The sequence below is a fragment of the Ochotona princeps genome, chromosome 6 (assembly GCF_030435755.1).
Source record: "Ochotona princeps isolate mOchPri1 chromosome 6, mOchPri1.hap1, whole genome shotgun sequence".
NCBI lineage: Eukaryota > Metazoa > Chordata > Mammalia > Lagomorpha > Ochotonidae > Ochotona > Ochotona princeps.
In genome coordinates, this window is record NC_080837.1 from 15,008,708 (window position 1) to 15,036,132 (window position 27,425).

The following is a 27,425-nucleotide window of genomic DNA, read 5'->3' on the forward strand; positions in this document are numbered from 1 at the left end:
GTAATTGCAAAAACATGGAAGCAACCAAAATGCCCATCAACAGAGGATTGGATAAGAAAGCTATGGTTCATCTACTCCATGGAATACTACTCAGCTATTAAAAAAAACAAAATGCAGTTCTTTGTGGCCAAATGGGCCAAACTGGAAACCATAATGCTAAGGGAAATGAGCCAATCCCAAAAGGTTAAATACCACATGTTTGCCTTAATTTAAGATGATATGATGTTATGTATAACATGTTATGTTTTGAATGTTATATGTTGTGTATAAACTAAATTGAAGTATAGGTGAGGTGGTCACAGAAGGTGGCTGGGAACTCGTATTTACTTTCAACATGTTGGTTACTCATTACTATGTCAATTAATTCCATAATGATGTAAATTTTTGCTGATGGTATGATGGAGCTTTCAATTGACTGGGATAATACTCTGCTAGCTCTGTCTTCAGACCAGAGAGGGTATACCTAAGAAGACGTTGAACTTGACTGGACAATAAGATGCTGGACTCTATGTTTGGTGTATGCTTGCAATGGGGGAATCTCAACTGAACTTGAGCTGTGGTTATGCAACAAGGTGGAGGACTCCACCATGGTGGGAGGGTTTGGGGAGGGGTGGGAGAACCCAAGTATCTATGTAACTGTGTCACATAATACAATGTAATTAATGAAGTTAAATAATAAAAAAAATAACTATGATTTTGAATAAAGAAATTCAGGTAACTCCCTTGCCCAGTCTTGAACCTGGGTAGGAATTGGACCTCTGTTATGAAGTAAGAGGGTGGGGCTTCAGGTGCAGTGCATGAAAGTCAGGGGCCACTGGTTCCTGCTGGGTCCTTATAACACCCATCCCAAGTTCTCCCTCCCCGCCCCACCAGCCTCTCCGTGTCTTGGTTCCCTACGTGGCTGTTGCCACGCACCCCCCATCCCAGTATACTTTAAGATGCAGCTGTGGTGATTAGTTCCAGATGACTACCAGGAGGAAGTAGACTTGGCTTCTGCAAGGAGGACCAGGTTGGATTTCTTCTCCAACTTTTAAGACTTTTCCACTGTGATATTAAAAAAAAAAAAAAAAAAACCCTCAGAAGCATGTGGAAATGTGGATTTGAGTGTGAGCAGAGAAGAGGGGTGTTGGGGAGAGGGACTGTGTTGTGAGCAAACCAGGATCTCTGTGTTCTTGTTAAGGTGGTGGTGTGTGGCTTTACTTCAACATAGTCATTCCCTCGGCAGCTCACCACTGCTTCAGTGACTGACCTGTCATATAGATAAAACAGATGCCGCCTAGGGTTGCCCCAGGAGCTGGGTGTAGGGTCACTCAGGGAATCCCAGATAGGAATTTCCTGACATTTGTCTGTATAAATTGCTCACTCTTTGAGTTTTACCTATTAAATGCCATCTTTATGGCTGCAGCAGTATGAGCTCCCTTTAGTACTGGGGGAGCTACACCCCTCTTATATGGCATTGTTATGAAACTGGGGCCATGAATTTTTTACTGCTCGCAACGGTATAGACCCTGTTATGGCCTTGAAAGGCCTCTCTTGCCTTGCCAGTTAATGAAAACTCTGGGTTTTGTGTTTTCCCCCTCAAATCACATTTTACTCAATCCCTTTTTTTCATAATAGTTACTTTCCCCTTCAGTTGACGTCAGACTCTGCTGTCTCCTATAATTTTCCTAATTGCTTTCTCTTCTGTCTTGGTATATGCCTTAACAATGGAAAAGAAAACTTTGAGAATACATATTTTAGGGGGTGGTCAGGGGTGGCAGCTTAAAGGAGGTGGTTGTGATGTTTGTAATTATACTGTTTCCTTTTCCTTTTCTTTTTTTAAAGATCTATTTATGTTTGTTGGAAAGGCATATTCACAAGGAGAGACAGAAAGATCTTCCATCCACTGGTTCATTCTCCAAATGGCCACAATGGCTGGAGTTGAGTCTATTCAAAGCCAGGAGCCAGGGGCATCCTCTGGGTCTCCCACATGGGTACAGGGTCCCAAACCTCTGGGCTATCCTCTGCTGCTTTCCTAGACAGACCATAAGTGGGGAACTGGATGGGAAGTGCAACAGCTGGGGCACAAACTGGTACCCGTGCGGGATCCCCTCACTTGCAGGATGAGGATTAATGCATTGAGCCATCATGTTGACCCATGTAATGTTGTTTCTTACTAGCTGTCCTCAGTGCACCTCTAACCTGTTAGCCAGGAATGCTGTCATATGCAAAGCAAACGGAGTTGGGAGGACAGAAAAGGACACTCCAGGCCCAGTGCCTGTACTGTCTTAGAGCTGTTTCATTTTCCAGGAAGCCGGCCCTCTGAGGAGTGTCTCAGCCTTCCTTTACGGTGACAAAACCCAGAGTTTGATCTGCTTGAGGTCTTGCAGGGGGCCAGCATTTGGGCAGGATCTTCTGACCTTACGGCTGTACAGTCTCTGTTTAATTAGTGTTGCCTTCTCCCGGGGAAGAGAAGCACGCCAGGTTTCCAGAAGTGTGGGTGCCGGGGAAGATCCTCTTAGCCAGGGTGGGAGGTGGGGAAGCCTCACTGGAAAGACAGATTCGGGTACTGAGAAAAAATAAATGCAGCATTTTCAGGAGTGTGCTGCGTTCCAGAAGGATTATTGTAATTTGAGGTGGCAGCTGTCACTTCCCTGAGGGCATGAGAAGTGTGACTTTAACCGCTGGACAACTTCTCTTCAGGGAATGTCATGATTGATTAAGCATACATTCTTTTAGTATTAAGAGTATACTTAATTACCTTACTTCCAGAGGAGGTATGAGCACTTGAAAATGGTGTGTGTCTACGCGTGGAAGTGAGTGAGTGAGGGAATTCATGTCGAATATCAGTCAGCTTCCTGAATTCATGCTGGAAGGAGTTTCAGCTCTTCCTGGTTCTGAATCATAGAAAGCTGGCACCCCCCACCTCTTTTTTTTTTTTTTTTTTTTTTTTTTTAAATCTATTGGCTTGTTTGTCTAATTGACCCTTGAGGGAAGGAACTTTAGGCAGGGGAGAGCAGTACAAAGCTGGGCAAGAGGAACAGAAAAGCTTTGGGTTAAACTGAAATGCTGCTCCGCTCATAGCTTCCTCTAACTATTGAATCTTCTTAGTAATTTGCCTCATGACACTATACGGAGAGTAAGTTCTTCAAAGAAGGAGGAAAGTCTGGGGGAGTTCCTGGAGGATTGGTAGCCATGTAGAAACACTGAAGACAATTGACACCTGCACCTGAAACTGGGAAAAGGTTTAGACTGGCTGTGGGAACTGGACTGGTGTGTGACTTCTAGAAATACATACAAATGAACTATTTTAAGCCATGAAGCCTAGTGCCTAATGACAGCCCTGGCAGCTAATCACTTAGTGTTTGTCTCTGAGAAAATGATGACTTAGAGCTCCGCCAGGTGGCCATCAGCAATGAGAACGGGCTGATGTCTGTCAGGGAGCGAAGCTGCTCTTGTTACTTCGTGCACATCAGAACTGACTACATCAAAATGTAGCGAGCGCCAAAGAAGGAAGACCAGTGCAAGGTTTCTCAAGGAAGTCTGTTGGGCACAACGCCCTTGAAAACCACTCCAGCTCACCTTTGGCATGTAAATACCGAGACATAGATCGTGTTGTGGTGGGCTTACTGTGCTGCAGATTCCTTTCTAATAGTGCCCCTTGTTTTTGGCTGTTATTTTTAGGGTTTCTAAAAGGGCATAGTGTACTTTAGGGCCTTGGGGATTGAGAGGTAGGATGCTAAGTATTACCATGTAGAACACACATGACCTGAAGTCAGTTTACTTCTGCTCCTCTTAAGCCTACCTGCTGTTTTTGGCTTGGCTTGCAGTTTTCCCACCTGTGGACTGAATGGAAAGTGTGGAGCGGCTGGTCTTGTGGCCTGTAGCTGGTAAGGCCACACTCTGTGACGCCAGCATCCCATGTCAGTTTCAGTTTAAGTTCCGGCTGCTCCAATTCCAGTCCAACCGTTTGTTAATAATGCCTGGGAAAGCATCCGAGGCTGGCTCAGATGCTTGGGACCCTGCAGCAAGCAGGAGGCCTGAAAGAAGCACCTGACTCCTGGCAGTGGAGGGGGTCCAGTTCTGGCAGTTGTGACTGTTTGGGGAGTAAGCCATCAGATGGAAGGCCTGTCTCTCTCTTGCTCTCCTTTCCTCTCTGTAACTCTGCCTTTTAAGTAAGTAAATAAATAAATAATAAATCCTCCTTTTTTAAATGGGATTGTTTTTAAAGTTTGTGGAACAGTGAATTTCCCATAAAATACTTCGATAGAAAAATTTTCTGGGATCCATGCAGTTTCTAGATAATAAATATATTTTTTCATCAATTTTTGGATGCATGGATTTTAAGGAAAAATGTGTTCAGATACACCTTACTTTACTTTTTAGTTTCTACAATCTTTTGAAGTACCCTGTCTGTAGAAACTCTGACCTGTATGTACAACCAGTTGAGTGATTTTGTATTAGGTTGGGAGAGAATCAACTTGGTAAGCATTTGAAATTAAGTAAGAAAGATGAGGGAAGAGAGCTATATTTGGTTTAGAGACTGACAGTGTTTAAGTTAAACTCTGCAGATGACATTCATGGTAAGAACTTTCAGTGAGGCAGTCTGCTTTGTTTGTGCCCTCATCCTGACAGGGCAGAGCTGTGATAGCAAGTCCACATGTGGTCTCGCTCAGAGTGTCCGATCAGCTGTAAAGTGTTCACAGACAGGGGATTTGATGAGTAAATTAGCACGCAGAATTAGGACAGCAGCTACTCACTCAGCTACTGAAACATAGAAAAGTGAAATTCATTTTCCCAGCTTCTCTTCCCATCTGGGTTTAATAAAAATAACAAAAGCAAAAAGGCTTCTTGTTTATATGTAAGTAAATACTTAATCATATAAAAATCAAAGACAGTAGAAAATTGAAATTTGAAGAGCTCTGAATAACAAACATTGGTTTGTTGTCTTGTATTCTAAACATTAATAAGCCAACCTTAAAATAAGGCCAAATGTAAAAAAAAAATTCTTAAAATAAAGCTAGATATTCTAAATTGCAGTTAATAAGTACATGCCATTTTAATTGACTTTATTTTTTCACAGTGGTCAAAGACTTTGACTTGAAAAAGCATAACCCAAAGTTGATTCAAATTTTCACTTTATAGCCAGCGAGTTAGGAAATGTAGAGAAATGATTGGTCCTGGTAGGAATTCGCCTCTTTGCCTTTGTACTCTGCGCCTTCACAACAGTAACATTCATCAGTTTGTTCTTCGTGATCCTTGCTCCTTGCCTTTAAAACAAGTCAGTTTATGATTTTAAACAGTGATTTATGGGTGAAGACTGGTTGATGTGGTGTCTCTTCCCATCCTTTAAAAACATGAGTTTAGCTTTTTCTTCCTCTCTTGGTTTAGTTTTGCCTTCTTCCTTCTGTGCCTCTCTTGGCATGTCCCAGTGTCTGTGTGCTGGGGGCACAGCCAGCTCCAGGAGACACAGCTGCTTGTTGCTGTGCCACCTGCCTGAAGTGTAAGTGTTAGTATTGAAGGCAGTATGGAATTTGCTCTCGCTTTCTTCCCATGAGACTTGTATATGTAAGCAGAATCTTTGTTTTTCATAATTCTTCTGTTCTTCCTGTTTATTTCCCACTTGTATTTGTGATAATGCTCCATCAGGGACTTCATACCTGGTTGCCATGGAGTTGATTGACACTCAAAGATTATGACTGCAGGTAGAACTTAAGCCGAAAGACCAATATTTTTCAAATATTAGTATAGACTTTCTGTTAATTTAAGAGTAGGAATTCTGGTTTGGGGGTACATTAAAAGTTTTACCATGTACTTTATATTAAAGGCAAAACCTTATTTATCTTCAATTTTTTTGTGGTCAAAAAGGGACTTTTCACTTTGCTGAGGACTAATTCCCTGTAATATCCACATGATGAAAGGATGCATTTGTGCATGTGTGCGTACGCATGTTACTTTGTGTATTTCTAGAAATCGGTGCTGCTGGCAGTCCCTGGGCTATGGCAGTTTGGCCAAGTCTGTGCTGACCACATGTGAAGGTGGCTTGCCATGTGCATCTTAACTCTGTAATTGTCTGTTTTCAGCGTCCTGCTAGTTGTGAGCTCGAGGCATAGTTTTGCAATGTTCGTCTTAGCATGTGCTGAATCAGGAGCTTTGGACTTTTTAAAAATCTGTATTTCTCTAATAACATAATTAGTGACATATCATTTTACTTCTCTAAGGTCATTTTCCACATCTGTATAAAATGGAAGTTGTGGTTATGGGTGTGGAGGTTTGGGTAAGAAAAATTTCCAGAGTCGTTTCCAGTTCTAGAAGACTGTGTGACATAATGGGAGCCACGTGCTTCAATGTCTGCCTGACCACATCTATTTGTTCATCGTTGACTTGTCGTTTAGTTGTGAGGATTTCCTGTTATATCCACCCTGGACATGGATTTCTGAAATTTGCTTGACTGCTGTCCATTTAAAATTTGCCAGAGGCGTCTTTGTGAAATAAGTATTTGGGTTAACTTTCAAAGACTGTAGACAAGGATGAATGTAAAGAATTAGATTCGTGGACGTAGCGTGGTAGCCTAGTGGCTGAAGTCCTTGCCTTGCACGCACCAGGGTCCTATGTGGGCACTGGTTTATGTCCTGGCAGCCCTGCTTCCCATCCAGCTCCCTGCTTGTGGCCTGGGAAAGCACTCGAGCACGACCCATAGCTTTGGGACCCTGCACCTGTGTGGGAGACCCCGGGAAGGCTCCTGGCTCCTGCCTTTGGATCAGCTCAGCTCCGGCTGTTGTGGCCACTTGGGGAGTGAATTGGTGGATGGAAGTTCTTCCTCTCTGTCTCTCCTCCTCTCTGTATATCTGACTTTCCCATAAAAATAAACAGATCTTTAAATAAGTAAATTTATAAAAATAATTGGATTCATTTATGAGTTTTCTATTTTTTTTTAGTTTTATTCAAAGAGAAATATTCAAAGCTCTTTTTTTCATAGTTAAACATTAGTTGTATCTTCTTTTAAGCTTGCAATGAATACAAAATGTAAATTTCATGAAGAGTCTTATAATATAATCCTGTCAAGTATTTAAACATTCATAAACGGCGTCTCTCACTTTCCCTTGTACTCACACGCCCTGTCCCCAATAGGTGTTTGGGTGTTTTTTCTCTAGTAGTATCTCATCTAGTCTCAATGATTTTTGTGTTCTTGAAAAAAAGCAGTGTCTGAAATTTGTATCCTCATTGCTTTTATAATCAAATGAGCATAGAGGAGAATACCTTAAAAAATGCATGATCTGTTGAAATCCTTGAAGCGACCATGTTGCCAGAGCAGGTGCAACCAAAGTCCTAACGTAAGTGAATACAGCCTAAATAGCAGATCACCCTTGGTATCCTACTGAGAAGCTGGACTCTTCGGTAGTAACATGGTGTCATTTGTTTAGATATCCTTGGAACAGAAGATGCTATTGTGGACGCAACTTCCAACGATGCTGTGAGATTTTATCCCTGGACCATTGATAATAAATACTATTCAGCAGACATCAATCTGTGTGTGGTACCAAACAAGTTTCTCGTCACTGCAGAGATTGCAGAGTGTGTCCAAGCATTTGTGGTTTACTTTGACAGCACACAGGTAAGGCTGTTTTCTCTGGAGCCTTGAATAAGAAACCCTGGTGTGTTTTCTTCTCCCTCCTGCATGTTTTGGGTGTTCTGATGATGTCTCTCTCGCTCTCTGTGTTTTTATTTGTCTGTATTTTTCCACCCTGTAGAAATCGGGTCTTGATAGCGTCTCCTCCTGGCTCCCATTGGCAGAAGCATGGCTGCCCGAGGTGATGATTTTGGTCTGTGAGAGAGTGTCAGAACACGGTAAGGTGCTCCCAGGGCAGGGTGAGGGCTTGTGTTTGCTATTCTTGGGTAAGCCAGGTGCATATTTCCAGCCATTTTCTCTTGGGAATCTTGTGATCTTGGCTTTTTTTTTTTTTTGGAAAGCATGGAGAATTTGGGGCTGGCACTATAGCACAGATGGCTAAGCTGCTATCTGCAATACCAGCATCCCATGTCAGAGAGCTGATTCAAATCCCAGCTGTTCTGTTTATTGTCCAGCGCCCTGCTGATGTGTCTGCAAAAGCTGTGGAAGATAGTCCAAATTCTCGGTCCTTGCCGGATCTGTTTAGAGTATCGGGCTCCTGAATTCATCCTGGCACAATCTCAGTTGTTGCTGCTGTTTGGGGAGTAAACCAAAGAGATCTCTGTTTCTCTCTTTCTCTCTTGTCCTCACTCTGTCTCTGTCACCTTCACTTTAACTTTCAAATACATAAAATAAATATTTTTCTAATAAAGAAAAGAATTGGTACTTTGGATTTGAGAAGTCATTTCTTTTATATTACTTTATATTTCTTTAGATTGGGTTGAGATTTGTGGAGAGTATTGCAGGATATTTGTCTTTCATTCTATTTTTACATAGAAAGTTTCTTTTGCTTACTATTTTAGGTGTAAACCGACAAAAAGCTCAAGAATGGTGCATTAAACATGGCTTTGAATTGGTGGAACTTAGCCCAGAGGAACTTCCTGAGGAAGATGGTGAGTGTCTGTGTAGAAGACATGCATTTAGGTTGAGTGGTGAGAGTGTATTTTAATTCAGTTTTCAAGAATCCCAGTGAAATGCAAGAAATAGATTTTTTGGGCCCTGTGCGGTAGCGTAGTGATTGAAGTCCTCGCCTTGCATGCGCTGGGTTCCTGTATGAAGCCAGTTCATGTCCCAGTTACTTTACTTCCCTTCCAACTCTGTGCCTGTGACCTGGGAGGGCAGTAGAGGATGGCCCAAGGCCTTGGGACCCTGCACCCGCATGGAAGACCGTAAAGAAGCTTGAGGCTCCTGGCTTTGGATTGGCTCAGCTCTGACCAGTGCGGCCACTTGTGGAGTGATCAGGCAGATAAAGGATCTTCCTCTCTGTCTCTCCTCCTCTCTGTAGATCTGACTTTCCAATAAAAATAAATGAATCTTTAAAAATATTTTTTTTCTTCAGACATTTGAAAAGGTCTGAGTAGAATCCACTGATGTAGTCTTTCCATTAATGTAATAATCTATTTATATGGGTTTTCCATCCATTTTAGGACTCTGAAAAAAAGTTTTTGTAAAGGAGTTCTGCTTAAAATCTTAGTTATTTCCCCAGCCCCTTAGCCTTTCCCTACTGCCACAGAAAGAGGGTTAAACCTATATTCATGAATGAAATCTGTGTTTCATATTTTGAATCCCATAGTAAGCTAAGTGAATTCCAGGAGCTCTAGGGGGTGTACCTTTTAGATACTAGGAAGCAAAAATTGACCTGAATGTCCCCGTGGTGGGTAACTGTATTAACTGCTTCTTTTTCTACGTGGACTCTGTTTCTTCTCTATTCCTTCTCTCCTATCTCCTCCCTTCTTATAAGAATGCTTCTTGTTGGATCTACCAGGTTAAGACAGGCTTGGCTCCCTAAAATCTGGGACAAGACATAAGACAGTTGTTCCAAAAGACATTCTAGACAGAGGCAATTCAATAAGAGTTAAAGTACTTGAGCAGTCACTACATGAAACCTGTATTTAAAAAAAAAAAAAAGAAATTGAGAAATTCTCTTAATATTCTGGCTTAGTTAGAATTTTTCCGAAATTCTCTTCTGTTTGGGAATAGAATCCTGCCAGAGAAGAAAACAAAAATGAAATTGAAAGGATCATTTTTAAGAAGATGGAAAAGTTAGCAAGTATAATTTCCTTCCATGTTTTTCTAGGTCACTTAGAACATGTTCCCGTGTTTTGTGTACGTGAGCAGAGCATGTGTGTAATGGCTTATTTTTAGCAGTCGCGTATTCTCCACTCCCCACTGCCAGTAGTTGACTGTTGTCACTTTGGAATCCGTGCTCCTTTGTATTAGCGTATTTCTTGCCTTTTGAACAGTGTTTTTGTTGTATTTCAATGTAATCTTAAATTAAATTTTTATGTATGTCATCTTTAAGTAAGGGAATGGAAAGCTTCCTTACCTGCTCCAAGCCATGTTCCACCATCCTTTATTTTCATAAATTCAAACATCATCAATGTGGTGACTTCATGCTTGTTGGTATTAAATTTTACCTTACTGGCTATAACTTTTTCAAAGATTTTTATTTTTATGGAATGGTAGATTTACAGAGAAAAGGAGAGACAGAGAAAAAGAGCTTCGATTTGCTGGTTTGTTTCCCAAGTGGCCGCAATGGCCGGAGTTGAGCCAATCTGAAACCAAGAACCAGGAGCTTTTTCTGGGTCTCCCACATGGGTGCAGGATCCCAAGGCGTTAGGCCACCTTCTCCTGCTTTCCCAGGCCACAAGCATGGAGCTGGATGGGAAGTAGAGCAGCTGGGTCACAAACTGGCACACTCATATGGGATGCCGGCACTTTCAAGGTGAGGGTTTAGCTTTTGAGACCAGCTTTTGGGTCTTGATTATAACCATCTAAAGTTATTAGTTATGCTAGCCGCAATTAAGTCATCCATGGTAACATGCCTCTTTGTCCTCATCCAGACTTTGGGGTTGATAAGCTCATCTTGGTAGATCACTATTAATTCAATCCTCACTATATTTCTTTTGGGTTGGTAGGCCGGTGTTGTTCCAATGAATCATCAGACTGTCAGATAGCTGTTGAGTACCTACCTGCTGTCTGTCAGGCGCCAGGTAGGGCATAATGAACTCAGTTAAAATGTGATTTCTGTCCTTACGCCGTTTCTAGTCCAGAGAAGTGGAAAGGTTACATCAGCAAGTCGTCAGTTGCTGTGCGTCTTTCTTCTAGCAGAGGTGTGTGTACATGATTGGCCACTGATCAAATGTTGGCTGTCCTGCAACAGTGAACTTGGTGCTTGGAGCCGATAATCATACACATGGACTACTGACTGATGGTCAATAGCTGCAGTTTATTAGCAGTGTCAGGCTTTTATTATAGACTGAGGGTCACATAGGATGAGGGTGGAGGGTTTGAGGAATTTACATATAACAGGGGGAGTTGATTTGAGATTATGGGCATTCCCGTACACCTGCCTACAGATCTCATCACTTGCTCCCACACCCCTGCTTGGGTGTATCTTTGTTTTGTAAACTATGCCTATAGATCTGATCAGTCCTCCTACAATCAAACAGCTGTGTATGACTGAGCCAGGATTCAGATCAGATCTTCCACCTTCTAGTACTGTGTTTCCTATTAGGCCTTTGAGGCCCAGCCACTGGAAACAGATTCTGTGTGGATTATACTAGGTAGACTTTACAATCACATGGAAATGTGTTTGATTTGATAGTAAAGGTGACTGTTTTCCAACTCTACTAGATTGTATTTTTGTTTTATAGAATGTTCTTATAAGGAGCTTTACAATCTGTGTTTGATTTTTTTTCACTTCTTTTTAGTAAGTTATAGTATGAAATGACAACTAAAGAAGTAAGTATCAATTATTTAAAAATATGACTTGAAAGACATATATACACAGGATGATTTTTAAAAGTTTGTGAGACTCGAATTCCATTTTACCCCCAAATACTTTATTTCATGCAATAAATTTTGAAATGTGTATTATTTTCCTGTAAAATTCGTATTCTGTGAACTTTTTGAAGCCTGCTTGTATTTTTGAATGTGTATATATATATATATATATATATATATATATGAATGAATACATAAGTATATCAATTTCTTCTCCCCATTTAGATGACTTCCCAGAATCTACGGGAGTAAAGCGAATCATACAGGCCTTGAATGCCAATGTCTGGTCCAACGTCGTAATGAAGAGTGGTGAGTAACTTAATTTCTCCTCCCCACCCGCTTATTATTAAGTTTTAAAGTATTTGGATTGATGTGGAACCATTAGGATTATATGTAATTAAGCTCCAAAGTTTTCAGTTTAAGGAAGAACCAAAAGTTACATCCCTCAGGAATTTTAACATGTGTTTAGAAGTTAGTTCAGGAAGAGTGTGGATTCTTAGAAGGTATCTGGAATTGCTGTTGGCTTTGAGAACTCCCCGTAACCTTGTAAGACCTGGCTTGCATCCTTCAGGTGCCCTGGTCCTGCTGTGGTATCTGAGTGTGCAGTTCATCTACCAGTGCAGATTGTTGAGGGAGGCAGTGACTGCACAAACGGAGAGTTACCTTGCATTAGCACTGACAATGTAGAGAGAGCTTCAAGGAGAAAGAGCGTCCCAACAGTTGTCTTCCCAGGGTGGTCAAGATTTGGGCTGAGAGAGGGGAGAATGGCAAGCAGGGGAGGACAGCTTGGCAACGGAAGCGATAGTTGCATGAGAGTGTCCTGTGGCCACTAGGAGGATCTTGTCTATCACAGCTGCTTAGACCTGAGTGGCACATGGGGACATAGCATGTTAGGCTGCCACCTGCGACACTGGCATCTCGTGTGAGTATCAGTTTATGTATCCCCTGCTCCATTTCTGCTCCACTGGAACTGCACCTGAAACTGCTTCCTGTAACTGCACCTGGAAAAGCAGTGGAAGATGGCCCAAGTACTTGGGCTTTTACAGTTTAAATGGAAGACTCAGATGGAGTTCCAGGGTTAGTTTCCTAGCTAGAGCCATTGCACAAGTACCTACAGTAGCTGCAGTGTCTGGGACTGGACTGTACTAAAGCCAGGAACAAGATCTCCGTGTGAGTGTCAGGAAACCTGATTACTTGGCTGCTAGAGTCCATTAACAGGAAGCTGGAGTCAGGAGCCAGACCCAGGTTCAAATCCAGACAATCCAATGTCGAATGTGGGCATCCTAACATATCTTAATCTCTAGGCCAGACATCCACTCCAGGAGACTTTTTCTTTTTAAGATTTATTTTTTATTTTTATTGTAAAAGTCAGATATATAGAGAGGAGAAACAAACAGGAAGATCTTCCATTCACTGATTCAATCCCCAAGTGGCAGCAATTGCCAGAGCTGAGCCAATTCAAAGCCAAGAACCAGGAGCCTCTTCCGGCTCTCCCACATGGGTGCAGGGTCCCAAGGCTTTGGGTCCTTTTCAGCTGCTTTCCCAGACCACAAGCAGGAAGCTGGATGGGAAGTGGGGGCACCGTGATCAGAACCAGTGGCCATATGGGATCCCAGTGTGTGCAAGGTAAGGGCTTTAGCCCCTAGGCTACCATGCCAGGCCCAGAGACTTTTTAAAATAAGGATGAAACAAAAGCAGTTGGTGGATTAAAAGATTAATATTACGGTCGTAGTCATGGAGAGAGTAGGTTGTCAGTTGAAGGAGCTAGAGGAAAATGCTGAAGTCGGGCTGGGGGGCCAGTGCTGTTGCCGTAGCTTGAGGGAGTGAGGTGTGAAGCCTGGGCTGATGTGGAAGGCTGGATTGAAATGTAGTCTGAGTGGAGTCGGCCAGTTGGCAACCACTGGGCTCTTAGAGCTTGCATTGGTTTGCTGGACCCGTAACAAGGCATCACAAAATTGGGATGGTGTGAAACGACAGGCAGGAGCAATTCTGGAAGTTGGTGTTTGAAAGTGCTAGGGATGGATCAGTTCTGCTCTCTTGGCTGATCTAAGACCTCTGCTGCGTCCTTAGCTTGTGCAGGATAGCTCTGTTCTGCCCATGGTTTTATGCTGTTATGCCTATGTCCAGATTCCCCACCACCACCTTTTTTTTTTTAATTTATTTTATTTTTATTGGAAAGTCAGATATACAGAGAGAAGGAGAAACAGGAAGAAACACTGATTTACTCCCCAAGCAGCAGCAATGACCAGAGCTGTGCTGATCCAAAGCCAGGAGCCTGGAGCTTCTTCCAGGTCTCCCACGTGGGTATAAGGTCTCAAAGCTTTGGGCCATCATCGACTGCTTCCCCAGGGCACAAGCGGAGAGCTGGATGGGAAGTGGGGCTGCCAGGACAGGAACTGACACCCTTATGGGGATCCTGGGCATGCAAGGTGAGGACTTTAGCCACTAGGCTACTGCGCCGAGCCCAACATGGTTCATCTCAATTGTATCTACCAGAAGCCTGTCTTCAAATAAGCTCACAATTTGAGGTATCAGAGGTTAGGACTGCAACGTATAAATATGGAAAAAATACAATTAAGTGGTTTTTGTTTGTTTTGTTTTTGCTTTTAAAAGATGATTTATTGGAGTGGCAGGGTTACAGAGAGATGCAAGAGAGAGAATCATCCACCTACTGGTTCACTCTCCTGGCTGCCAGGTTGTAGCCCATCTGACTCTCCCACATGAGTGTGGAGTGCAAGTAGTTGGACCGTGTTCTGCTGCTTTCCTAGGCACATTAGCAGGGAGCTAGATTGGAAGTGGGCCAGTGGGTACAGGGATGGACCGAACCTGGCCCTACAGTAGCTGGCACACATGAGTCAAGTCACATCACCCTGGGCCAGGTTTCTGACTGGACCAGTAGTTTCAAATTTTAGCCACAGGGAGAAATCACAGGATGTGTAGTCTGACCTTGGAGTGCACTGGGACTGGGCCTCCTCAGTTGCTGATGCCTGTGCAGTGGACAGCATGTCCAGATGCACATGAGGGACAAGACAACCAGCTCAGGGGACGCCAACTACTTCATCAGAGGATGGAAAGCAGAACAGTAGGACAGTTCTCCTGGACAAGCTTTGCAGCATCTTCCTGGGTCTGTGAATGCGCTAAAGGGGACTTGTTCAGTAGTGAACCTTGGAAAGATTTATTCAACCTTGGAGCAATGAAACCAGCAATGTCTCAGGGATATAGAAACCATTCAAGTAATATCCTCAGAGCTCTCTTCGCCACATTGGTGTCTCTAAGGTGTCACCAAAGGACCAGCCCCCTAATGTAGTTTGATAGCAAGGAGCAGACCCCATCCCCCTCTTCCCCTGCGGACACAGGAGACAAGAGAAGCTCTTCCATCTATGTTCCTTCACACCTGACCCTCCCCACCCTAATCAGAGACCCCACGGTGTGCATCCTTCTCAGGTATATAAACAATATTTTTTAGGAAGGCAAAAAGAGAGAGAGGGAGAGAAGTCGGCCAGCCAGGATTGGAACTGGCATTCATTTGGGATGATGGCATCATGGGGGGGCAGTTTAACCCACCATGCCACAATGGTGGTCCTGATGAGATATAATTCAGCCCATAGTGTCTTCGGGAATTGCTGTCTGTTCAGGGTTTTACTGTCTAATGGTTCTTGGCTGTCTCAAGAAGTATGCCCTGTCAGATGAAACACTCCAGCAGGGATTGAGAAGAGTTGTATCTCGCAGTGAGCTTACCACGTCTTCCCTGAGAGGAAGGGTCAAGTGGAAGATCAGTCTTGCCAGGAGTAGAGTATTTCATCTCCGTTGTGGAAGGCACTGAGTGTTGTGTGAAGTTGGCACTCTTTAGTGTGCCCGAGGTCGGCCCTGACCCTGCGCACGGTCGGCAAAGCTCCTTTGTCCCCTCTTCTTCCTTTTATTTTTTTCTAGAGAAAATCTCAAAAGGAGTCTTTCCCATTCATTCATTCACAAATACCTTGTTGAGCATTAGCCACAGTGAAGCATTACTCTGTTGTCTACTCTGTAAAACTGAGTTTAAGATGCAGTAGTTTGGGGCACTGTCCACAGCTCCAGCATACCAGCTGCACCATGTCAGCACTGGTTCAAATCCTAGCTGTTTTGCTTCCCGTTCAGCAAGCTGATAATGTGCCGGGAAAGTGGCACAATGTGGACCGAGTGCCTGGGCCCCAGCCATCCATGTTCCAGGCTTCTGGCTGGCCAGCCCTGGCCCTCTCTCTCTCTGATTCAGCCTTTTACTTAAATAAACCTTTGGGAGAAAAAGTGGTATCTAAACTGAATCAATTTAGAATAACATATTCAGTGATGGTTGTTATATTTATGAGGGCTATTTTATTTTTAAAGATTTATTTATTTATTTATTTTGGAAAGTCAGATATACAGAGAAAAGGAGAGACTGAGAGGAAGATCTTCCATCTTCTGATTCACACCCCAAGTAGCCACATTGGCCAGAGCTGAGCCAGTCCGAAGCCAGGAGCCTTTCCGGCTCTCCCACATGGGTGCAGGGTCCCAAGGCTTTGGGCCGTCCTCTACTGCCTTCCCAGGACACAAGCAGAGAGCTGGATGGGACGTGGGGCTGCCAGGATTAGAACTAGCACCTTTATAGGATCCCAGTGTGTGCAAGGCTAGGACTTTAGCCAATGTGCCAGACCCTTATGAGAGGTATTTTCAGAGAAGTTTACTTGGATTTAATCATTGTTTAGGAAATCTGGCATCTAAGTGCATAATTTAAAGAGGTACTGATCTGTAATTTACATTTAGAGCCATAAGTTTAACAGTTCAGTGGAATGTGGTGTATTAATTTCAAGTATGGCCAAAGGTATTTTCTTTTTTTTGTTTTTTAAAGATTTATTCATTTTATTACAGCCAGATATACACAGAGGAGGAGAGACAGAGAAGAAGATCTTCAGTCCGATGATTCACTCCCCAAGTGAGCCGCAATGGGCCGATGCGTGCCAATCCGATGCTGGGAACCAGGAACCTCTTCCGGGTCTCCCACGCGGGTACAGTGTCCCAATGCATTGGGCCATCCTCGACTGCTTTCCCAGGCCACAAACAGGGAGCTGGATGGGAAGTGTAGCTGCTGGGATTAGAACCGGCGCCCATAGGGGATCCCGGGGCTTTCAAGGCGAGGACTTTAGCCTCTAGGCCACGCTGCCGGGCCCCAAAGGTGTTTTCTTTAAAAATGCCTTGCTGCTTGTTTTAGACAGTATTATTAGAAAAACTGCAGACGGAGGCACATTATACATTTTTCATGGCCTTCTCCCCTAAAGTGTTTTTGCCTTGCTCTTCTCTTTAGTACCAGGGCTTTGGTTTGCTAGTGCCTGAAAGCTAAAATGTTGCTTTAGACTGATGCCATGTTTAAGAAGACTCTTGCCACTGTGGTCTGAAGGAAGCTGTCTTCCCTGGAGGCACAGCCCTGCCTGTGTGCATGCTGGCGCACGTGGATTCCATGTGGCTGCAGCGCATGGCGGCTTCCTCAGAAACAAGCCCTGTGTGCTGGGCTGCTTGTGCTTCCGGGGTGAGCTCCTGTCTCCTGGAGACCTGTGGTCTGGGCTTTCCTCAGCAGGCTTTTCCTCAAAGAAGTCCCTGTCTTCTCTTTTTCCTCTTTCTCTCTTTTTTTAAAATTGTGTTCCAATGTACAAGTAAAGTTTCCATTTTAACCACTTATTGTGCAACTCAGTGACATTAGGTTCATTTATATTCTACAACTAATAGAATTCAAAAAAGCCTTTTAAAAATAATTTTTTAGGTCAAAAAGTTGGTTGAGAGCAAAAAAAAAAATTAAAGATTCTTTTTGTTATTTGAAAAACGAAAGAGACACAAATCTGGTTTGCTCGGGTTCATTCCCAAATGCCTGCAGCACCTAGGGCTGGGTCAGACTGAAGTAAGAAGCTGAAATCTCAGTTTGGATTGTCTGCCCGAGTTGTAAGGACCCAACCTCTTGAGCTGCTGCCTTTCAGGAAACTGCTGCTTTCCGAGATACACTCCAGTATGAAGTTGGAATTGAGAGCAGAACTGGTATTTGAACCCAGGCAGTGCAACATGGAATGTGGTCGCCCTAGTGATACCTCCATCATTGTGCCCGACACCTACTCCTGGATAAATTTCTTAGGACACTAATGACTGGGTTTGTTGTTGTAATAATCACAACTGGTTGGATAATTACTCTGGGAATTACATAATCCCAATTCATTATTTGGGATTATGTATGGTCTGGTATTTAATGAACAGTAATGGAACACTGAGGTTATGCCATGCTGTTTTATGTATTTGTATAGTTGGAGAAAAACATTGCTTTGTAACTATTGTATTTTAAATGTTTAGAAAAACACTATTAGTCCTAAATCTGAAAATTTAGATGTTAAGATAATAAGCACTGAAAACATACAAATCTGATGATGGTTTGGTCTGTTTTGAACAGTTTCTGGGACTTGACATTCAAATACTGAATTTGCAAATCTGGTTAGTTGAAAACTTGGAGATGAATATTTTCTTTCGTACCATTTATCAAGATAAAATGCATGGGTTTCCTAAATGATAATTCACAATTAAAATGGTGGTCAGCTAAATGTTCTTTGAACTGGCTTGACTTACAACAAGTCTAAATAGTTTGCTTATAGGATTGCTTATAGGATATCTTCCTAACTTTTTGCCTTTAATTTCTTGCTTAAAAAATAAATAATGCAGGGTGGATATTGGCACAGTGAATTAAACTGCTTCTTGGGGGTGTTTATGTCTTATTGACGTGCTGGTTTGAGTCTTGGTTACTCTTCTCTTCCAATCTGGCTTCCTGTTAATGCACCTGGGAGGGTTTAAATGATACTCAAAGGGGTGGGCTCCTGCCACCTGTCTGCGAAAACCAGATGGCGTTCCTGACTGTAGCTTTGGCCTGGCCACAGCTGTTGTGTGCACATGAGGTGCGAACCAATGGATGGAATATCTCTTTCTCTGTTGTTCCTTCTCTCTATCATTATGCCTTTCAAATAAATAAATCTCTTTTGTAGAAATGCTTCAACATACACAAGCAATAAACGAAAAGTAGTCAACATGTACTGGATCAAAACTAAAAACTTTTGTATTTTGAAGGAGGCCTGAGGAAAATACAAGTCTCAAAATGGGAGAAGATATTTATAAAACATGTTTAATGAATATCTAGTAGCACATAAAAAATTCTTGCAGGTCAATAGTAAGAAGACATAATAAACCACTTGAAAAGCGACAAAGAATTTGAACAGACATTTCTCCAAAGAAGATGCACAAGTGACTGATGGCAAGATATGTGTCATTAGTCATTGGAGATAGGCAGATCTCAACCATAGTAAGATACCACTTCACGCCCACTGGATGACTAGGATCAAGGAGATTATAACCTGTGTCAGCGAGAATGTGGAGAAATTAGAACTCTCCCACTGCTGGTGGGAGTGTAAAGTGGTGCTGCAGCCACTTTGGAAAAGTAATGGTTGCTCAGAAACTTAACATAGAATTACCTGTGACCCAACAATTCTGTCCTGGGTGTACTATACTCAAGCAAATCTCAACATGCCCATGCAAAAAAAAATGCATACAGATGTTCATAGTAATGTTATTCATCATGGCCAAAAAATGGGAATAGTCACTGAAAACAAAATGTGGTTATAGCCATACAATGGAACATTATTCAGACATAAAAGGAAGTGAAGAGTGGGTACATGCATTATAGAGATGTACTTTAAAAACATGCTGAGTGGAAGAAGCCACTCACAAAAGGCACCCTATTATATGATTCCAATTATATGGAATATCCAGAATAGTTAGAGACAGAAAATGGTTGCCATGTGTTGAGAAGTTGCTGGTGAGTATGGCATTTCTTTGGGGGATGATGAGAATTTTCTACAATTACATGGTGATGGCACTTGCAGAGTTTTGTGACTGTGCTATTAAAAAAAAAAAAAACTAAAGTAAATTGCACACTTCAGAACTTCAGAAAGGTTGAGTTTTTTATATGTGAATGATATTCTAGTAAAAATGAAGGAAGGAAAGAAGTAACACCAATGATGATGATTATGGCACTGATTGAAGAGTAGTGGTGATATTAGAAGGGAGAGGGGTTGTAATTATGCATTAGCACCTACTTAAATATATATATCACCTGTTTAATCCTGAGGATATTCCTGTGAGCCAGACTCAGAGACCAAGTAATTGCCCTGGTCATTTAGCTCATGAATTCTCAGACTTGTTTGCCTGAGAGATTTGTCTGGGAGAACTTTAAGAAGTATCCTAAAATCTGCCAAGTTCAGTAGAAATTATGCTTCAACACAATAAACTGCTAAATACTGAAATGAAAATAGACACGAGAGAGCTGAATAGTATCCTGTAGCTATTTTAAGGTAGATAGAAGCCAGTTGTATACAAACTAAAATTGAAATGTTAATGAGGTAGTCACAGGCTGTGGTTAAGAACCTGCATTTTCTAACATTATCAGTCACTCAATACAATGTCAACTAACCCCATAATGTTGGAAACTGTTGTTGATGTTATGTTATGGCTTTTAATTGGTCAGAATGATATTCTGCCAGCTGTGCCTTTAGATCAGAGTTGGTCTCCCCAAGAAACTGTTGAATTGAGCTGGACAATAAGATGCTGGACTCTCTGCATGGCACATGCTTGCAATGAAAGAAACAAGACTGGATTTGAACTGTAATACTGCAATAAGGTGGAGTAATCCACCATGAGGGGAGGGGATAGGGGAACATCAGAGCCTATGAAACGATGTTATAAAATGAAATGCAATTTTTAAAAAAATTTAAAAAAAGAAGTATAAGAATATTTCAAAAAGTTTGTGGACGGCACGGCATGGTAGCCTAGTGGCTAAAGTTCTCACCTTGCATGCACCGGAATCCCATATGGGTGCCAGTTTTTGTCCAGGCAGCCCCGCTTCCCATCCAGCTCTCTGCTTGTGGCCTGGGAAAGCAGATGAGGACGGCCCAAAGCCTTGGGACTCTGTACCTGCGTGGGAGACCTGGAAGAACCTCCTGGCTTTGGATCAACTCAGCGCCAGTCGTTGCAGCTGCTTGGGGAGTGAATCAGTGGGTGGAAGATTTTCCTCTCTATATATCTTTCTAATAAAAATAAATAAATCTTTTTTTAAAAAAGTTTGTGGAAAAAGCAATTTAAAAGTTTATTAAAAATGTGTATTATGAATAAAGTGACTTTCAAAAAAAATTTTTCCACCAAAAGGAGCATCTTTAATTCCGCATTTTCATTAACCTTAAAAAACATTTATTTAAAATGCAGAGAGGCATACATCTTCTATCTGTTGGCTCACCTTCCAGATGGCCACAATAGTTTGGGCAAAGACAGGAGCCAGAACTTGATCCAGGTCTTGTATGTGGGTGGCAGGGGCCCAGGTTCCTGATCCATCATCTGCTTTTTTCTAGGTGTGTTAGCAGAAAACTGGTGTGAATCCCAGGGACCAGAACTTGAGTCTGCCTTCTGATACGGAGTGTGGGCATCCCAAGTGGTGGCTTAACCCGCCACATCATGATGCACAGTCCTTGCTGCCCACTTTGGAATTCGCTGTGTACTTATGACTTATTCTGACTCCTGAAGAGTCTGGAGTAAATACTACAGTGTGAGTCCTGGACACAGAGATTTAAAACTCCTCCCCAACTGATTATCTCCAGGTGATTATATTATGCAGTTAAGTTTGAAAACCACTAATAATAACTGTTAACTAACAGAACCCTGATTTGAACATAGGTCTTATCATTTTAAGGTTTGTGCTTTTTTTTTTTTTAAGATTTGTTTATTTGAAAGGCAGGGTTACAGAGAGACAAGGAAAGGCAGATCCTGTGTGTGCTTGGTCAGTCCCCGAATGGCCTCAACGGCTGGGGCCCATCTGAATCTGGAAGCCCTGGCTTCTTCCAGATCTTCCACATGAGTTCAGGGACCCAAGGTCTTGGGCCATTATCTTTTGCTTTCCCAGGCTCATTAGCAGGGAACTGGATCAGAAATGGAGCAATTGGGACTCGAACCAGTGCCCATATTGGATACCAGTGCTGCACGTGGAGGCTTAACTTACTATGCCATGGTGTGAGTCCCAAGTCTGTGCTTTTAATTGCCATAATATGTAGACTAACTGCTGAGACAAAGTTTCTCCTGTACTGCTGTTCTCCACAGAGTAGAGACCCAGTTTCCAGACCCAACAGTGCCAGAATATGCAGATCCCATTGTCTCTTAGCTATATTTGTAATTTGTAAAGCAAGATTGATTTTCATCAAGGGCACTCAGCCCTGGCTACATATTTGAATAACTTGGGAAATAGTTGAACCTGTGCTGTCTGGGCCTCACCCACCATTGATATCAGCCAAGAGAGGCAGCTACAGTGCGTTTTCCAGTGCCCCAGGGATTCAAATATGCAACCCCTAGTGAGAACCACTGACGCAAAAGACAGTCAGCAAGTTCTAACTTGTAAGAGTCTGCGTTAAATCCATGGCAGTGAGTCTGGTATGCTGGAATTTGGCCACACTTGCTGTGAACCAAGCCTTCAACTGTGTGCCTCTCATCAGTGAAAAGGGCAAATGAGCAAAGATTTCTGTTTTAGTGAACTATTCATTCTGATAAAAGGCTGTAGTCAGTAAGCAATACTGGGCTGACATTGTGGCACAGTGAGTAAGTGGTTGTAATACTGCAGTTCTGTATGGGCACCAGTTCAAGTCCCAGCTGCTCTACTTCCAATCCAGCTCTCTAGTAATGGTCTGGGAAAAGTAATGGAAGATTTTGGGCCTATGCCACCTATGTGTGAGACCTAAAAGAAGGTCCTGGCTCCTGGCTTCAGTCTGGCCTGGCTCTAGTGGCCATCTGGGCACCAATGGAGGGAGAATTCTCATATTCTCTATTTCTCTTTCAAATAAATAAATCTCTTAAAAATGTGTCTAATTAGTAAGTTGAATAGTCTGTTATGAGAAGATAAGTGAAATGGAGAAAAATAATGAAGCAAGAGTTAGAAGTGTTGCGATTGGCTAGGTCGCAATTTAACAAGAGCGGTCTTCTTGGCAGCTGGAGATTAAGCAAGGAGAGGCATTCTGCCCCTGGAGATGACTGGGAAGACACACCTGGTGTTGGGGCTAGCTACTGCACAGACCCAGGTGAGAGCACACCTGCTTGCTGGAAGACAAGAAGCTCACTGTGGCTGAGGGGAGCAGGTCAGCTCAGGAATAGAGGCCTGGATGACTTAGGGCTTTCATCATGGTATGCTAGGGGGCTTTTGCAGGGCATTAAATGGAGCAGTGACATCATCTGATGAACAGATGGTGGAGGTGAGGAGGAACCAAGAGCTTTAGGAGACTCTTACTGTGGTTCACCTGAGAGATAGTGACAGCTCAGACCAGAGTTTGTAGCAATTGAAGGAGTGAAAAACAAAAACAGGATATTCTGGATGCATTTTGAGGTGCAGCCTGATGGTTTGGATGTGAGGGATGAGATAGAGCAGTCAAGGAAGACTGTAGCATGTGGACCTGAGCAGTCTGAAGGACTGGTAACCCTCAAGTGAAATGAGGACACGGCAGAGGAAGGAAGCAGGGTAGCATTCATTCAGTCTGCAACAGAAGTTTGATACGGTTGCTAGACACTTCAGGTATCTGATTGCATAGGTGAGTGGAATTTGGGGAATAGGATGTATATCATGACATTTAAAGTCTCGAGCCTGGATGAGGTCACCAGTGGAGTAAGGGTACTAGGTCACAGAGGCCAAAGATCCAGCCCAAGATGTTCCGACATCAGGACGCTAGGGAGGAGAGGAGAGCTGTAGGGGAGATAGAACAGTTGGTTTGGGAGGTGGGAGAGTCAAGAGTATTGTGTCCTAGAAGCCAGAGTGAAGAATGTTTCAAGGTGGAGGAGTGGTTAGTTGGGCTTATGCTGCCAACATGTCAAGCAGGATGTGAAGTAACAAGGTGACCTTTGGTTTTAGCCATGTGGAGGTCACCTGTGACCTTGAAGAGCAGACTGAGCAAAGGCTGTGTAAGAAAGATTGGTGGGAGAGAAAATGGAGATCGCAGCAATAAAACACTCTTGAAAAATATCTGCAGGAAAGGGAAGGAAAGAAATAGGTGATAGTGAGAAGTGTGATCAAGGCATTTTTATTTTCTCCAGAAAACTCTCAACTCTGTTGTCTTGGAAACTTGGGAACTTTTGTGCTAATTTGTGTGTTCCTCAAGTGTTCACTGTCAGATGGCCATCCATGCTTTTTTGGCTCAGTGTTTTAAATACCACTTGGCTCCGTACTTTGTGAAGCAGTCCTAAAAGTAGCTAATGACACAGAGAAATCACAGGATTCTGTTCATTCTAGACAGAGAAAATGTCTTTCTATGCTGGGAGTTTGGGAAGAGTGATCATTTTACTTTGTGTCATGATGTCAGTCCGTGGCATCTTCTCCCTGGCTTTTCCCCGGGGACTAGGTTGTTCTTTTCTTCCAAGCCTCCCTTGGAAATAAAGAAGTTTCAGGGGGAACTGAAACTTCCAGGAGCTGGGGAGGTAGGGGTGAGGGGATGTCTGATGTAACAAGTGTGGAAAACCAAATTGGAGAACACAGGGCATGTATAAGGCAAATAAGGTCTCAGTTTCCCAAATCCCACATGTCAGACTCAGGGATGTTCCCTAAGGCTTGCAGTTGTTTATCGATTATACTTAAAATGAAAGCATTACTGAATGTAGCAAGCAATACTTAAAAAAAAAAAAGATTTGTTTTATTTATTTGAAAAGCACAGTTAAAGAGACAGTGAGAGACAAATCATCCATCTGCTGGATGATGACTGCCCGGCTGGGTCAGGCAAAAGCCAGGAGGAACCTGGAGATCCGTCTGGGTCTCCCATGTGGGTACAAGGGCCCAAGCACTTGAGCTGTCTTCCACTGCTTTCCCAGGTGCATCAGCAGGGAGCTGGATGGAAAGTGGAACAACTGAGAACTGAGCTGGTGCCCATATGGGATGCTGGTGCTGTGATCTAACCCACTGTGCCACAGTGCTGACCTTGCAAACAGTACATTCTCTTGAGAAATGATTCAGGCATAAAGTCATGATTTTAAAAGGGACTGGGAAGGCTCTTGGCTTAAATTTTTGAGGCTGTCACCTTGGAGAGTGATTATAATTTTTGTCCTAATATTTTTCTATGCAGTATTTTTTTTTTCTTCCAGGTCTTCCATTGGTTCGGATTGACTCAGATTACAGGTTCTCATATCTTTTAAAACTTCATAAAGGACATTATTTTGTTATGACAGTGTATTTGAATTAGTAGTGTGAAAACACTCAAAATATAGGGCCTTCATGCATGTGTCTGCTACAGCTTTCTCCTATATTAGGTGAAAAGAGTCCCGGGGAGAAGTGACTTGGTTATATCCTCACGGAAAGTTAGTAGCAAGGTGGGACCAGATGGCAGGTCCTCAACTTGGAGTGTTGTGTATTTTTCCATTAAGATGTGTTGGTTTACATTATGGGCTGGTTAAGGAAATGCTCTGTGTTGTGGTTAGGTAATTTACCCAAGTTGCATGGGAAGCCATTGGCAGAGCCAGATGAGTTGGTTGGCTATAAAAACCACTTTAGCCAAAGGGCTCAGGCATGAGTAAGATTTTAATGAGAGTTATTGCAGGTGTTAATGTTTGAGATTTGGGGCCCTTTTGCTTACTGTCTGCTTTTAAACAAATCCTTTCAAAATAGGGTGTCTGGGAAGGTGTTGCTACTACTAACTTATCCCACTGTTTTTGTGCTTAGTCTAAATTGCAGATAAGGCCCCTAGATTGTAAAGTAATAAATAGTTATGTGTTACCTGTTAGTCAACTGTAGCTTAGTCTTAATAATTTCACTTGGAATCATAACAGATTACTCTCTTCCACATGAATCATGACTTGTTTCTACATACTAGTTAATATCTTTTTGTTACTTAATATCACATTTTAGAGCAGACAGTTTAACTTATAGTACTATCCTTTGGGCAGATGATTATACTAGAAAGAGGAAAATCTTAATTTCCCAGTTAACTGATGACTGAGTTTTAGATCCTTGGCTCCTGTGCCTTGTTACTGTCTTAAGTTGAGGCACTTGTTCTCACAGACCATGTAGCCTTCGTTGGGCAATTCTAACTGAATCTTGGAGAGCAAAAAAAGTCCTGCTCTTTTCAAGTATAAAGCACAGATACATGCACAGTACCTAAATGTAGCAGTACCTGTGTGGTGTTAAGATTCCAAATGGACAGGGTGTGGCACAATTAGAAGGGAAAAATGTCTTTTAAGTCTCCTGGGAATAGGGTTGGGGCATAATGAAATGGTTGCGATACGTGAAAGTGAACAGTCTGGTAAGCCTGCCCCTGGAGGAAATCCCCAAATGTCCCCGCGTCCATTGTGAAGGTCAGATCTCCAGGAAAGTCAGTTTCCACTGTACTCTAAAGCATGACCTCAGGTGGGCCAGGAAATGAAACGGTTAGGCCTACTGTATCATGCCTGCTGTTGGTCACTCCCGTACAGTCTCATCTTCCATCCTGTCACCTGGCGGTCTGGGTAAGGGAAGGGATGTACCTAGAATCTAGCTGCCTAGTCAAAAAAGAAAAACTCTTGGGTCCGTGCTTCATTTCAGGTGTGATGAATTTGAAAAGTCGATTCCTCACTGACTCCCCTGTTTGGTTTCCAGTGAGATTATCTCCTCTTTCATTGTCTGGTGCATTAGAAAGGTAGGTGCAAGGTGCTTTGTTAACATTGGTGATCTAGTGCCTGGTGCGATAGCTTAGTGGATAAAGTCCTCACCTTGAATGCACTGGGATCCCATGTGAGTGCTGGTTCTAATTCCAGTGGCCCCACTTCCCATCCAGCTCCCTACTTATGGCCTGGGAGGGTGGTTGAGGACGATCCAAAGTCTTGGGACCCTGCATCTTCATGGGAGTCCTGAAGGAGGCTCCTGGCTTCTGGCTCCTGGCTTCGGATCGGCATGGCTCCAGCTGTTGCGGCTGCTTGTGGAGTGAACTATTGTATGGAAGATCTTCCTCTCTGTATATCTGACTTTGCAATAAAAATGAATAAATCTTTAAAAATTGGATGATCTAGGCATGCTGAAGACAGTACCTTGAACTTAAGAGTACCTGTCACTAGAGTTGTTGTTAGGAGCAAGGGAAAGAAGGTGGTTAGTAGAAGCCTAATGAGTTTGTTTTTTATTTTCTCTTTTTGCGACAAAGTTGTGGTTTCACATATAGTAACATATATAAAACCCTTGTTTGAAGTGTCCCTTTCATCTTAGCACAAGGCTGCCATCCCAGCTTTGTCAGTTGACCACTGTGGGTCCAGTGGGGTGCTACTGAGTCTTTAGACAGCCGCCAGCACAGGGAACATGGCCAGGAAGGGGAATCCTGTGACCTTCCAGTGTTCCTGAACCATGAAGAAGGGATTAGTTTAAACAAACGTTACCAGGTTGTGACTCTGCTCCCTCAGAGGTCAGCAGGGACTATATAGAGACTGGCAATCAAAAGCTCCCCACCCCAAATTCGCTTTCAGTTTATCTATTATTTTATCCCCAGGACTGCAGGTGGTAAGGGTTAGGTGGAATTTTAAATAGTAGAAAAAGTACAAACTGTTCTTTTGTGTGCAAGTTTTGTCTTTTTTCCATAACAGATATAAAGAATTGATTGTTAATTTCACATGGTAGTGAGAGCCCACCCCCAGATTATAGTTCAAGGGGCCGTTGGTTATCAAGGGGGAACAGAACAGAGTGAAGGAATGAGCATTAACCCACAGGGCTACCTGGCATGCCTAGGCTACTTGCCTGAGAAGGTTAGTGAATGGCACCTTTAATAGAAAACTTTTCTAAAAAAACAGAAAAGTATAATTAAATACATTTTGATTCTCATATTACCAAAAAAAAAAAAAAACAAACTAGTAACAGAAGGAATGGTTAGTGAGGAGGGCCTGTGGATGTGGCTTTGTGTCTCTGGACCCTGTATGTAGAACTGCTGTGTCA

General features: G+C 42.7%; 1 protein-coding gene across 3 annotated transcripts in view; it reads left to right on the plus strand.

Annotated features, from left to right (window-relative positions):
* AAGAB (alpha and gamma adaptin binding protein) overlaps window positions 1–27,425 on the plus strand; it is a 50,957-nt gene that overhangs the window by 12,822 nt on the left and 10,710 nt on the right. For all 3 annotated transcript variants that reach the window (XM_004578331.4, XM_058665640.1, XM_012928804.3), the window contains exons 2-5: window positions 7,404–7,594; window positions 7,731–7,827; window positions 8,452–8,541; window positions 11,660–11,743. In XM_004578331.4, coding sequence (XP_004578388.2) covers window positions 7,404–7,594; window positions 7,731–7,827; window positions 8,452–8,541; window positions 11,660–11,743 — 462 coding nt within the window. The remainder of the gene's footprint in view (window positions 1–7,403; window positions 7,595–7,730; window positions 7,828–8,451; window positions 8,542–11,659; window positions 11,744–27,425) is intronic.